Raw genomic sequence first — 15,341 nt, forward strand, 5'->3', positions numbered from 1 at the left:
CTCTCAAATGTTGTGTTTGTGTGCTTCCCCTTCTCTCCCCATCTTGTCTTCCGCTCCCTCTTTTTATATATATTTTGTTTGTCTGGTTGATTTGTTTGTGAAATAAATGTTAGCTCTTTCAAGAGCCTCGATTCAGTAAACAAAACAAACAAAAAAAAAAAACTCCAAAAATCCAGAAGCATTGCTAATTTCCACTCATTTGTTCCTCTTTTTCCCCACACGAGGAACCAACTTCCATATTCTCTGCAATCTCATTCTTCCCTTGAGGTCTTCAAGATGACTACTCACGACCATCTCAGATCATCACCAATCCAAAACCATGATATTGTTACGGCCCGCGGATAAGGATGTTGGTTTGCCGAGCGGATGGCACCGCGGCCTAACAGTTACCCCGATTAACCCGATCCCCGAACGTTGGCCGGATCGCGCCACAGCTATTCAATATGGAAAAGACAAAAGCGACACGGATGTGAAGAAGAAGAAGAAGACGAAAAAAAGGTTGAAAATATTACTAAATTTATTCCTACTATATACAGGCTCAAAAAAACCAAGGAGAAGGAAAGATAATAAAATAAAATACAGAAGAATTAGAGACACAGTGCAAATTCGCTAGCTTATCTAAACAGGCTTAATTAAATCCCCAGGGACAAAACAAACAGAACAAACTCACGTACACAAAAGGATGGAAAGGCAGGAGGTGGATGGCTGGAGGGAGAGGAAGGTCCAAGGGGTCTTGCAGCACGATCGGTGCATTTAGCAGCCGCCGTTCCTTCACAGCCCTGCTCAAAACCGCCGTCCAGGCCCCAAGCGGCTGTTGTTGCTGCTGTGGCCGCCGCTGCTGCTGCTGTTGTCTGCTGCTGCTGCGGTGGACGTCGCGCGCTTTTCTAGGACTACAACAGGCTTCTTGCTGTTAACTACTGCTCAGTCCAACTTTGGCGAGCAAGGCGACGAATAGCAGGCTTTGTGCTTTCCGGGATGTCCTCTCTTTGGATGTTCTTTCTGGATCTCCACTTTCTTGGTCCAACCACTCTTTCTCTCTCTTGGTCCAATCACTCCTCACCACCGACAACTACCTTGCTTCTTGCGCGCGCGCCTTTATAACGCCTCCGGCGATCAAGCCGCTGGCCTTCAGGACACGCCCATCGGTGTGCTCACCTCGGCCCTGGTTTGTCGCGCGACCCTCTGGCTCCGCCCTTGATGACGACGGGCGGGCACGCCCGTCTTCCCCGACCCGAGCACATTTTCAATGGTGGTTTTGGAGGGGATGTAATTGGCAATCGAGGCTGGGCAATGATGAAAGGGGAAAGTGAAAGGAATCTACTCTATTTCACTTGGTGCAATGGAGTGTCATCTTAATGGAAGACAAGGCCTTACCCTAATACACATAATAAAGATATAGCTATCAACCAGGGGGAAATCTATGATTGGCTAACGTGTATGCTTTATGGAATTAACTACGGGAACGCCCTTTGACCTTTATACAACACTGGAGGCAGGAGGGTCCAGAATAAAGCAATAATTCACAACAATTTACTATACAATACAACACAATAAAAAAAACACAATCCTCATATCCGCAACAATATTTTCTACCCCCGTTAACCCACCCCACCTCTCATGTTTTCTTTCTCTATCCTCATCCACCCCCTGCATTTTCACCTAACCCTCAACCATACCCATGCATCCCTTTGTCGGTCTCTCTTTATTTTCTCCCTGGGCTCCCTGGGCTTGGTGACCTTCTCTGCAAATCTTGATCAATTTTCAAGTCAATCGGATGAAAATTGTGGATTTTAGAAATTTCACCTTGAAGTTGAAACATGAAAATTATTAGAAATAGGAAACAGCCTTGATGAGCAACTAGAAAATTTGGAAAATTATGTTTACAAAAGTCTTGCGGACAGATTCGGTATGAAATCAGTAACATAGAAGACTAACAAAAAGCAGCAGTCTACGAGACAACGAAGGAAATTGAGATGCCTTGAGAAAGCTACCAAGCACCAGTTTAAACAAGCCCTAAAAGATAGAAATGAAACACTCGTAGCAAACCTCAGGAAAGACTCCATAACAGGAGTAAGACTTACAAGAAGAGTAAGTCTTACTAACTAGTCTTAAGTCTTACTTGTTAGTCTTACTAACAAGGAGAGTAAGTCTTACTAACTTGCAAGTTAGTAAGACTCCATAACATAGCGAGGAAATTAGAATTGAAATCACAAGAACAAATATCTGACAATAAAGCTCAGCAACAATTTAGACGAAATCCCGACCAGTAAGCAAAACGGATGCTGAAGGAGAAGCAAAATAGATCTCCATCCTTCAGCAAAGTAGTTTCTGAAAAGTTGCTTAAGGATGTAAATAACGATAAAAAAAACGTAATTACAAATATGAAATACTGAAGGGTATGAAAAGACCACTAAAAACCAAGACCCCATTCAAAACTAAACCACCAAGTGTTACGTGTTCCTCCCCGACCTCCTGGTCTCGGGTATACCTCCGAACCCCGAGAGGAGCAACGGCAGAAAAATACGTTACTCTGGGTTAGAAATCAATAGTGAAACCACACCCATGATTATAAACAAACAAATATTGTATTGAAAATCACACCAGAATAACGGTACAACCAATGCAATAGCAATCAAAAGTACACTTCATACATCTTATGATGGTACCATCAGCTAAAGTCAGATAACTCACTGCGTTCCCAGTGAGTGAAAAAGAACCCTCATCAATGTCTCTATAACTCCAAGGTGATCCCCTCCTGCGAGTAGTGATGAGACGATGAGGCGATGAGGCGAGTAATGAAGTGTAGGCAAAGCGTAGACAGTCACGTGGTCCAAACCAAAGGTAAACTGGCAGCAGGATGGGAAGTCCCAAAGGCCCCCTCCAGACGTGCACGTTCACAGTTCAATCAGCGAACCGCAACGTAATTGGAGATTAAGCGGTCACGCACACACATCCCCGACAGACGATAGGATGTTGAGAAGAGCGTAGCAAAACCTTGGTCGGGGAACGAAGCACGAGGTTCAAAATGGCCAACAGCTCTTGCGGCCAGGCAAGGATTCGTTGAAATCTCAGCCTAAACCTGACTTCGCAGGTTTCTCAATCCCAGCGATAATACCTCTCGCAGGATGTCCTTTCAAGGAACTCAAAATTCCCTAGCGACCTTCGGTAGACAATGCTCGCTACGGAGCTCGACGTCACACGTCTTGTCCGACTTTGCTCGCCACGCCTCTTCCTCTTCACCACCCTGTCGTCTTCCCGTTCGGTTTCCTGTATCATTTAAAGTTAACCTTTTTAACTTTTGATAACTGTTCATGCACAATAAACCTTTTGAAGATAATAATAGTACATAATATCAGAAATATGTCAAGTGGGTGAAAACCACAACCACGGAAGTGACGAATTCGTAACACCAACTTTGTCAGAACTGAATGCCTATCTCCGGAAAATAAAAAATGCCAGTGCTCCTGGAACTAATCGTATTCCATACTTAGTATGGAAGAAATGTCCAAGAGCAACAAGGGTGCTACACAAGTTTATATGTAATATATGGAGAACTGCCTCCATACCCAGTTGTTGGAGAGTAGGAGAGATGATCCTGATATCAAAACAGGAGAATACGAGTAATCCTTCTTGCTTCAGACCCATAACTGACGAATTCCAGTTGTAACCTTGGAATGGGTATCCTTCCACAAAGAACCCAAAAAAATATCAGGCTGTGCAGAACAAACGGAGGCACTAACTGAAATGCTCCTTGACACCAAAACGAAAAGAAAACCGATAGTGACAACCTGGCTTGACCTACAAAATGCAGATGGCACTGTGCTACATAACCTCATACAGTACAGTTTGCACTTGAGTGGTACCACATTCCAGCTCATATCAGGAAGATCGTGTTCAAGTACTATGATGAGCTGTTTATATGTGTGAAAACCAAGGATTGGACAACAGATTGGATACGGTGCTATATTGGTGTTTTCCAAGGTCGTACATTATCCTGTATCCTGTTTCTGGCTGTTTACAATCTTTGCCTGGATCTGCTGGACCAGTCCAACCACCTCGGATATGAAATGACTGGATTAGACATAACAACATCTGCCAAAGCATATGCAGATGACCTGACTCTGGTAGCAAAAAGTCCAGAAGAATGTCAACAAATCAACAAGGTTCAAACGTTCCTTCAGTGGACACGAAACATGAAAGCTAAGCCTTCCAAATCTAAGTCCCACGCTATGAAGAAAGTTGTCCCAAAGGCAGAGCAGAGGCATGGAGGACATAAGACACAACATATAGCCTATGTTCCCCAACTCGAAATTAATGGAAAGTAGATCACGTATATCCACAGTCAACCCATATGATTCCTCGGAAAGATGATCTACGAAGATTTGAAAGATGATAACATCAGAGAAATGGTCAAGATGAAGCTGGTAGCCATGTTACAAACAGCCAAGAAAAGCAATCTGTCTGGAATCGTAAAGATGTGGATATACAACAATGCAATTGTGCCATGACCTGGGAGTTCACTATCGAAAACTTACCAATATCTTACATTGAGAGTCAAGAGGCAACCTGCATCAAGTACCTGAATAGCAGGGCAGGGGTAAGCAGATGTATTTGCAACAGTGCCCTCTACAGAACCAGAAAGAGGTATGGTCTACAACTGAAAAGGCTTACCACCTCCGTGAAATATATGCAGGTCACCAAGTACCACCTTAACAAACACTCCAGGGATGGAAAGACCCAAACACTGTGCAGAGATTGCTTAGAAACAAAGAAAGACAAGGCGAGGGGGAATGGTGTGAAAGAGTTAGAATGGAAGGAGCGACACCTTATCCTGAATGAGATGTGCAGAGGTCAAACCGACTGAGCAGGCTTCAGCTACAGGAAAATCAAACGCTGATAAGAGACATGTCCAGAAGGGAACACAGGAAAAGCCTCACCAATTTGGAAAAGGATATCGATGAGGAAGACATGTTGGTCTATGTTGGTCTACATGTTGGTCTACATGTTGGTCTACATGTTGGTCTATCTGTATGGATGTGCTAAACAAGGACAGTGGTCGAGATGGGATTCTGCCATACAGACTGATACATCATGTAAGAAACTCCTCGATGTATGCACACCGGAACTGCTGTCATTCCACATCAACGCTATGCACGACCAACTCCCTTCCCCAGCCAACCTAAGACTGTGGGGAAAAACCAACCTTGGACTGGTCAGCTGTGCCATCATCACCATAGCACACTGCTCCACATCTTAAATGGGTGCAGCTACTCACTCTAAAATGGAAGATACAACTGGTGCCATGACCAAACCCTAAGAGTGATTGCATCAGGCCTGACTCCTTCTATCAAAGATGCAAATACGAAGCCCAGTATTGTATCAAAGCCAAACTCCATTCCCACCATTGCATTCCGTTCAGGTGATGGTACATCCTACAGGAACCCAGCCCTGCCACTCCCACCAGTAGAAACACAGGACATCCTACAGAAGGCGAATGATTGGATGTTTCTGATTGATGAAGACCATAAGCCAATCGTGTTCCCTCCACAAATTACGGAAACTGCCAAACGGCCTGATATCACCATCTATTCGGCAGTAACTAAGAATATCATCAATATTGAATTGACAGTCCTGATGGAGGAGAACCTGTCCAATGCATATGGCAGAAAGAAAGGCAAATACGAAGACCTGGTAGCTGATTGTGAACATGGAGGATGGTCTGTAAACTACCTTCCAGTAGAAATAGGTGGTAGAGGATTTTACAATACATCTTTCAGCAAATGCCTTGTCCTTTAAGGCATTCCAAAAGAAAAGAGGAAGATTATTATTGACACTGCTTCCAAAACGGCCCTTAGAGCGAGCTATGTCACCTGGATATGCAGAACCTAAAAGGTCTTCAGACAAATAGAATGACTGCCCACACCAGAAATATGCTCTGAGGGAAGAGGGACGGTTGAGCGCTCATACACCGGTTTAACCCACCAAAGTCTGGTCTGAAGTCCAGGAACCTCAGAGTATAGTTTCGAGTATAGTATCGTTTCAGATTATTGTTCCAGACAGAGATATTCTGCAACGAGGGGACGATTTTTGTCCTGAAGTCATCTTCATCATTTCAGGAGTGCTCATCCAAAAAGGGGTGATTGGAAGGCTCTGAAGACAACTGTGCTGGTGTTTCACCAATGAATTACCCCTTTCGACATCAAAATCAATAGACTTCTTCCTCATGACAAACGCTACCATTTGGTGTAGATTGGGTTAAAATGGCGACCTGTAGTCGATTGACCGACAGACAGAATAACACACGTGACCAACAATATGCTGTCGTTTAAAAATCCTCGATTTTCGCAAGTTACAAACAGACAATCACAGACCAGACGAAGCAATATATACACAAAGAATTAAGTTAAGCACCCCCCCCCCCGTTTTTTTACAACCTCGCACATTACAAGTTTGTTGTCGTCAAAACAGTGTAATATACCCATGATATTGCTATATTTTCTGGAGAAGTGATATTATGGTCACATAAAAACATAACAATCATGCCGTTTTCAATATTTTATTCTGAATAATTTAAGGTGAAATTTTTTGGGAATTTTAGGCATATTTTCACCTCAATTTAAGTATGGAGCTATAGGTCCATCACGGACAGTGTGGATGACGTTTATGTTTTCTAACGTACAGTCATTGTTCTGAGAAGACCTCTAGCGATCTTTGCGTCAATAACGTGTGTAGGACCCACGTGATCGGATCACTGACTCAGCCCTACGCCTCATAGACCCTGTAAGCCGTCGTATGCGTTGCTGTGGCAGGTTGTTCCATTCCCGATGTAATGCACGTTCCAATTCATCCAGATTGGCTATTGGAGGGACCATCTTCGCAATTTGTCGTCCCAACATGTCCCAAACGTGCTCGAGGGGGTTCAACCTGCCACAGCAACGCATACGACGGCTTACAGGGTCTATGAGATGTAGGGCTGAGTCAGTGATCCGATCACGTGGGTCCTACACACGTTATTGACGCAAAGATCGCTAGAGGTCTTCTCAGAACAATGACTGTACGTTAGAAAACATAAACGTCATCCACACTGTCCGTGATGGACCTATAGCTCCATACTTAAATTGAGGTGAAAATATGCCTAAAATTCCCAAAAAATTTCACCTTAAATTATTCAGAATAAAATATTGAAAACGGCATGATTGTTATGTTTTTATGTGACCATAATATCACTTCTCCAGAAAATATAGCAATATCATGGGTATATTACACTGTTTTGACGACAACAAACTTGTAATGTGCGAGGTTGTAAAAAAACGGGGGGGGGGGGGGTGCTTAACTTAATTCTTTGTGTATACTTGCAAATTTTCAATTTCGCAAGTGAAAAAACACCGTTGGAGGCAGAGGTAGATATCCATTTCATGTTAAAGGATGAAATTCCATGACACAACTTAACACAACACAACCAGCTATGTAGTTGTGGATGAAAATTCAAATGCCGATAACAAATGTAAATTTCATGCTGGGAAGAATTTCATCACCAATCAAAACACAAAATTATCGATCTGTGTGGGTGGCAAAATAGGTCAAAACAAATAAGAAACCAAATACCTGAATGGTGATTGATCCGCCATGGAGAGAAGAGAAGTTGACGTTTCGGGCCATACCTGCTTCATTGGAAGGTAAGGCCTGAAACGTCAGCTTCTCTTCTCTCCATGGTGGATCAATCACCACTTTAAGTATTTGATTTCCCCGATATTTCATACTTGGTTGTGTTTGTGGTTATACTTTGAGTAATTCAGTGTAAATGTAAACAGAGTAGAATAGTTTACCTGGGTCACACACACGACATTCCTTGCACGTTGTCATGTTGCTTTGCTCGTCCATGTACGTTTTCCCCATTGCACAACCGAAGCACAAAGGATTACTTCCAGGATTGCGACATGGCTTATCCATGTATGCTCCTGTGAAGTATAAAACCAGTTGGAATAATTGAAAAATTCCAGGAACATGGGAAAAAAAAACAATGGAATTCTTATTGTAACTCACCCCTGGGACAAAACAGACAGCAGACCCCATAAGCATCATTAAAGAACTGATTTGCTGGACATGGAGGTGAACTTTCTGTTCCAAAACTAGAACCCTGAAAACACAAAACACAACAATCATAATGTTGATTCCTTTTTATGAAATGTTTGTACAATGAATAATTAAATTATTTATCTTTAAAATTGAATCGGGGCAAACAAATTAAAATTAAAGATCAAATACTGTGATGAAGTCATCTGAAATATCATCATAATTTTTTACTTCCTCCCTGATCAAGTTCCAGGTTGTTCTATTGTCCAATCAATGCTCTTATTGAAGAAAACAGATTCAAGTTTAAAACATTGTTTGTTTCAATCCCCAGCCGAGTCATAACAAAGACTATTAAAAAATAAAATAAAATAAATAAATAAAGGTACGTGCTGCTTCCTTGCTTGACACTCAGCATTTAATGGGATGGGACCGGACTAAACAATGCGGGGAAGGCAATGGCATCCTACCCAGTGTAACCCTCGTCAATAAACCTGAAACAGAGTAACCTATGTCAGATTTTTATGTACAAGTTTTACATTGTTGTTATATCCCATTGTTCCTCATGTAGTTTATAGTATTGGAAAAAGATATTAAAAGGGAAACACAAGGAATTCCAACCTTTTATCAAATGGGAACGAACTACACAAAAGTACATTCACAAGTTGATCGTTTCACATAGTTTTTTGTCCCCCGTCGCACCGCCGAGCGAAAGGGGGACGATGGTTTTCCCCTCCGTCCGTGTGTCCGTCCGTCCGTCCGTCCGTGCGTGCGTGCGTGTGTGCGGGCATGCGTGCGTGTGTACGTAAGCGAAGGACCGCATTCGAATTTGGTGTGTGGGTGCAACCCACGTCAAAATCCAAGATGGCCGCCGCCATGTATGTCTGAACCATGTGAGCGGAATATCTTGAAAAATAAGCGAAGTACCAACCTCTAATCTGGTGTGTGGGTGTATCTAGGCATAAGGAAGAACCCTATTGAAAATTAGGTCGCCACGTCAAAATCCAAGATGACCACCGCCATGTATGTCTGAACCTTGAGCTGAATATCTTGAAAAATAAGCGACGTACCAACTTCTAATCCGGTGTGTGGGTGTATCTAGGCACAAGGAGGAAAGCTATTGAAAATTGGGTCTGCACGTCAAAATCCAATATGGCCGCCGCCATGTATGTCTGAACCTTTTGAGCGGAATATCTTGAAAAATAAGCGAAGTACCAACTTCTAATCTGGTGTGTGGGTGTATCTAGGCAGAAGGAAGAACCCTATTGAAAATTGGGTCGCCACGTCAAAATCCAAGATGGCCGCCGCCATGTATGTCTGAACCTTGTGAGCGGAATATCTTGAAAAATAAGCGAAGTACCAACTTCTATTCTGGTGTGTGGGTGTATCTAGCCATAAGGAAGAACACTATTGAAAATTGGATCACCACGTCAAAATCCAAGATGGCCGCCTCCATGTATGTCTGAACCTTGTGAGCGAAACATCATATCATAGCATGTTTTCTGCGTCTTCCACTTTGTCAACTCACATCACTTCCCCGACGGGGGACCTAGGCGTAACGCTTATCTAATTTAAATTGATGTCGATCTAACTAGTTCAACCTTCAATACGAGTTCACTGACAAGGAACTTCAATGCAGGAGGAGGCCATTAGGTCCATCAAGCTTGTGTAAAGGTTGCCAATCTATGACTGTCCATGTTTTATCCTATTAAAATTCTGTGCGTAAAGTAAGGAAGAAAGAACATCCCAGACTCAGTGGACGCTCACCATTGCACCACAGTGTCTATAAAATCAATAATCTGTCTTTGGGATCACAACAGCAGTGGCACGAAATTATTTTACTTTACCCAGTTCAAAGATTAGTATCTAAAAATAGGGGCAATACCCCAGGGCACTCAATTGGTAGAATAAACTGGTAGAAATAATAAACAGTGCGCTGACTTAAGGTATTTTAAACCAATTTCAATGGTTGCTCGAAGACAGGGCAGCATGTAGAATCATACTAACATAATCATAATACATTAAACAAACAAACAAAAAATACAAATTTTGGGGGCCAACCAGCCCTCCCTGTCTTCCACCCCCCAACCTCGTATACCTCCTCAGACCCCAATTTTTCTAATGCCTTGAACAAACATTGGTACATCACGGGTCATTAAGGTTGAGGTGAAGTTTCATTGAAATCGTGTATGGCTTATGTATATGTAGTTTCTGAGAAAAGAGCAAATACCTACTTTGCGGGCACCCCAACCCCACACCTCCGCTTAGGGTGTGATTGTTTTAATGCCATGAACAAATTTTGGTACATCATGGGTGTTGTAGGTTGTAGTGAAGTTTCATCGAAATTGTGTGTGTAGTTTCTGAGAAAAAAAAACCAAATACCTATTTTGGGGAGCAACGCCCCCCCCACCCACCCCCCATAGACCACCTTAGACCCCGACTTTGTAATTACTGGGAACAAAGACGTTGGTACATTATGGGTGATGATCGGAACGTAGTGGTCAAGTTTCATCGGAATTGTATGTGTAGTTTCTGAGAATAAATCAAATACCTATTTTGGGGAGCAACCCCCCCCACCCACACCCCCACCCCCCATAGACCACCTTAGACCCCGACTTTGTAATTACTGGGAACAAAGACGTTGGTACATTATGGGTGATGAACGGAACGTAGTGGTCAAGTTTCATCGGAATTGTATGTGTAGTTTCTGAGAATAAATCAAATACCTATTTTGGGGGTCAACCCCCACAGTAGACCCCTTCAGCGCCCAATTTTTTTTTTCATGCCGTGACCAAACTTTGGTGCATCACAGTTGGTGAAGGTTGTGGTCAAGTTTTATCCAACTTGTGTGTGTAGTTTCAGAAGAAAAAGTAAATTCCTATTTTGGGGGTCAAATCTGGACCCACTTTGATCCTCCGTAGATCACCTTAAACCCGGATTCTGTTAATGCTGTGAACAAACTTTAGTCACAACATAACAATAATTTGTGCCAAATTTGGTCACGATACCCCTCAGCGGTTTCGAAGAAGAAGTTGCGAGTGTTTATGGACTGACGATGCGCCATCGCTTAAGCTCCCCTGAACTTTGTTCCAGGTAAGCTAATCGATGGAATAACATCATTAGGAAGACAGTTTATCTGCCATTCAGAGAAATGGAATAAACATTTCATGTAATGAAAGTCAATCTGCCTGAAACAAAAGTTACTTCCGATCCGGCATATTGGTTTTTGATATTGATCCAATGCAAGGTGATCTGAATTAAATTTTACAAATACCGTTCCTGGTTGGAATCTGATCCAATGTGATGGTGCATGTGTCTTGTTGAGAACAATATCCTTTAAAATGGACTGTTATTCTTCTTTATCTTTCTTTCAGAATATCAATTTGTTGAACAATTTACAATAGTATGTAGTATCATATTGTCGTGTCGCCCAGCGATTAAGACCACTGGATGACGAATGACCGAACGTTTTTACTCCCAAGAAGAATTCCCAAAATCTTGGTGGTTATTTTTATAGCACGCGCGGGAAGGAAGGCAGCGAAGGCGCTTACCTGAACGAAGCACACAGGTTTATTCCCAAACCCACAACGAATAAACAACACAACAAATGAAAAATGCCACAATAATGATTTAATAAAATAAATGCAAGATAAAACGAGAGAGGTTCCATGGAACCTGAACTCAACTTGTCTCTATCTATATGGTTAGAATATACATAATAGAACCACAAACTATATAGTTTATATGTGCTAAAAATATATGACAAAACATGCTTTTCAATATGGCCGCCCTCCCGTGCCCATTTTTGGGCGTGCAATGCCCAAATGCAATCCCAAACTAGTTTATGTCTTAAAGATGCTGCATAACAAGTTTCATCAAATTTGATCAATATTTGTGACTTTTAGAGCATATACGTCGAATTGTTTACAGACGACAGACAGACAGATGACAGATGGACGACGGACGACGGACACTGGGTTTCGACAAAAACTCAGCTGGACATAGTCCAGTTGAGTTAATAAATGTTGAAGTAAACTAATTGCAATTCCTACTTTGAGGATCCTCCACTCAGATTCGAATACGAACACACAGTGGAATGATAAAGTAAAATAAATATTCTTTTTTTAATATCGTGCAGCCACTTGGCTGGTCCCAACGAGTTATTTTGTAAAGGTGACTGTGACGGTCCGGTCCCAATGCCTCCCGCGCCGGAACACCCAAAATGGCGCCAGCCGGTGATGAGCACAGAGCCGTCAAGCAAGCTGTGAAAACGGCCCTCTTTTGCTCTCTCTCTCTCTCTCTCTCTCTCTCTCTGTCCCTCCCCCGAACGGCACAGCCTTCAGTCCACCACAGGACCAGCAATCTCCAAAACCTTCAATAGCCGCCACCGCAGCTAAGAGCTCCTTGCTCTCAAATGCGCACACCAAAAACTACCACACCACACGAACAGAGAAAGATGGCGCCCCCTCCTCCTCGAGCATATCACCAGAGAACTACTGAGAGACAGCCAAGAGACGCGCTCTTCTTCCTCTTGCTCGGAGCTTCCCTCCTGACATCACTGCCCAATTGCAAAGGTCCATCAGATCCCGCATGTCTCCTCGACCAATGATGAAGCTCAGGGCGTGGCCTGCCGGTTCCGATCTTTTGGAGGTGGTGTTTAGATGCCGAACCGCTATGCCTGCTTGCAGGGGATGGTTGTTGTTATTGTTGTTGTTGTAACGGAGGTTATTATGGCCGGCCTTGTTGTAGTTGTAAAAAAAAAAAAACGTCGGGAAAAAACCACAGGAGGCAATCACATACTGGGGAAAACTAACCTTAATCGATATCTCGTTAACACAGCTTCACCCTCCATGTGAAGACACATAAACAAACTTAAGCTCCAATTTCCCTACTTAAATACATCGAGATGCCTCCGACGCATCCATGGTCCATGCTATGCCAATACGATCCTATCTTTTATGTAGGATTCCATCATCTACCCCCACAAACGTAACAATATCAAAACTGCTTCCAAGTTGGAACAAATAAATCCAGTTTATCGAAACTATGCACACAAATGAACAAGCATGTCCAGCACAAGTCATTCCCTGAACATATATTACATACATAATTAACTACCACCAGTGTGAAACACATGTACACACGTTACACCAAATACAGCATGTACATGTAAATTACTTGAACCTTAATTGTTACATTCATCCCCAGTTAGACAGTTAAGGAGGTGAGATAACAGACAACATGAGCTTTCCTTCTTCCCACAGTGCACCTGTTATCCAATTCGTCACGATGAAGGCAAAATACCAATATCACATACTCTCTTGACAATTGCAAAATTGTCAGAACAGAACATGGACATAAAAAATAGACAGTTAAAAGCTTGGAACAATATGGCTTTTTATGTATCTATGGAGAATGGTGTAACTGTAAATGAAACGTACCGTGATGAAGGTAATTAGAAGAAGCCACCACAGGAGATCCAACATGGCTTCCAGAATGCAACGGTTTTATTGGTGAAAGATTCTTCTCAGTTTGGTTCACTCATTTTTCAATGTTTGTATGCTGGGGAACAAGCAAATGATCACGTGACTGCAAAATTTTCAGTTCAAGGCTTCATCTCTAATGACGAGTTTCCTTCATCCCTTACATCATTTCCATTTCCTGTGTCCACCCCCAATTTTTATGCATCATTAGTATTCAGGTCACCTCACAATACTCCAATTCCCTTTATGAATATAATTAATACTATTTAATGTATATTGACATCAACTAGTAATGAAAAAAACAACATGATAAAGCTGCCAAAGTCCTTGGCCCACACAGGAGCTCGGCAATGTCTGGTTCCATGAAGAAAAACTGGGGTAAAAAAAAAAGCTTGTGGGGGCATTTTGTGGACAGGGTTGCATACAATATAATCATCAAAACCTGTTGGACTTTCAGAAGCAAGACTAGTTGTGGTCTGCATTGCTTGTGTGAGGTGAATTGCATTCCACACTTTCCCATGACAGAGTCTGTAGGTAGCAGGACCTCGATGATTGAGGATCTTTCAGGGTTGGTGAAACTGTAGTTTGACCTTCCATGTGGAATCTCGGTTTACAAACTTGAACAAAAGAACCACAATGAAAGATGGGAGATTTGCTCCATGGTACTTGTCTGTGTATAGTTTAGACTTGTTTTAACCCTTTTGAACACAATGTCTCATGTCCCAGTGTTTTGCAGCAGGTGTTCTGGTCTGTAGGCCATCACTTCGCAATTCGGTGTGTAGTGTACGTCCGTGTAAATGTTCAGCAGGAGACCTCTGAGTTGATCAGCCATCCCACACTACCCAGTTCCTCACAGGGCCTCCTCACCTCTTTAGTACCACAGCAACCCTCTCCCTCCCCCATATGTCCACAGCACCTCCTCCAGCTCCTCACCTCCGCCTCAGTGCTTCCGAACCAATGCTCTGCAGCTCCTCCACAGCAGTGGCAGATTAACGAAAGCACGGGCGTGTGGAGCCCATGCCCAGGTATCCACAAGCTCAATGTGGGCCCCGGAAAAGGTGGTGTGCGAGTCATGCAACCCAGGTAATCACATGGGGCCCTGATATAACCGGGGGCCCCACATGACCAAAGATGGGTTCTGATCTTTCGAGATCTGATCTACACATGACCGAAAGTGGGTTCTGATCACTTTGCCGACAAACATTAACATGTGAGTGGTGATAAACATTGCAAAAAGGGAATCCTCCATCTCAAGGAAAGAAAGAACTGTCACGTAATGAATCCATTAAAAAACGTTTTCCTCTGATCTTCAACTCGACAGGACTTTTACAAATCGAGGGGGTGAGGTTAGTATTAGCAGAGAAAGAGAGTGGAACAATAACTACGTTTAATTTATACAAATGCAACAATAATCACAATACATTTGTATAATTCCTAATGTTAAAACATATCAATATTGTTTAGCAAATCCACACTCGTTATAATCTATTGTGCAATCACAAAACAAACCCTCATGAGTAAATGGACGAACCCAATAACCCATGCGCACGGTAGAATTTTGCAATTTTTTTTAAAAATCAGAAGTGTGTCCAAGCACCTGTGGCAAGGTACAAAACCACCACCCAGTGGTGCTGAAAAACTAAAAATAGCTCAACAAAAGGTGAAAAGGGGTGGAAAATCACCTAAAAATTAACTTTTTTCATGACAAAAACGGCAGAACCAGAAAAGGGTCCTGGGTCCAGCACATGTGGGGTGTGTTCCATGACCAAGCAGCTTGGTATTGCTTGC

At 42.7% G+C, this 15,341-nt stretch overlaps 1 protein-coding gene across 9 annotated transcripts in view; it reads right to left on the reverse strand.

The window, feature by feature from the left end:
- Window positions 1-15,341, reverse strand: part of LOC137421903 (CD27 antigen) — a 172,731-nt gene that overhangs the window by 13,125 nt on the left and 144,265 nt on the right. For 2 of the 9 annotated variants that reach the window (XM_078773165.1, XM_078773157.1), the window contains 3 exons: window positions 13,512-13,632; window positions 8,044-8,137; window positions 7,827-7,958 (listed from right to left, as the gene is read on the reverse strand). The exons of the other annotated variants lie outside the window; for them this stretch is intronic. In XM_078773165.1, coding sequence (XP_078629291.1) covers window positions 7,827-7,958; window positions 8,044-8,137; window positions 13,512-13,556 — 271 coding nt within the window. In that variant the 5' untranslated portion in view covers window positions 13,557-13,632. The remainder of the gene's footprint in view (window positions 1-7,826; window positions 7,959-8,043; window positions 8,138-13,511; window positions 13,633-15,341) is intronic. 9 annotated transcript variants of the gene reach the window in all.

This window comes from Myxine glutinosa, chromosome 2, assembly GCF_964187855.1.
Source record: "Myxine glutinosa chromosome 2, kmMyxGlut1.1, whole genome shotgun sequence".
Classification (NCBI taxonomy): domain Eukaryota; kingdom Metazoa; phylum Chordata; class Myxini; order Myxiniformes; family Myxinidae; genus Myxine; species Myxine glutinosa.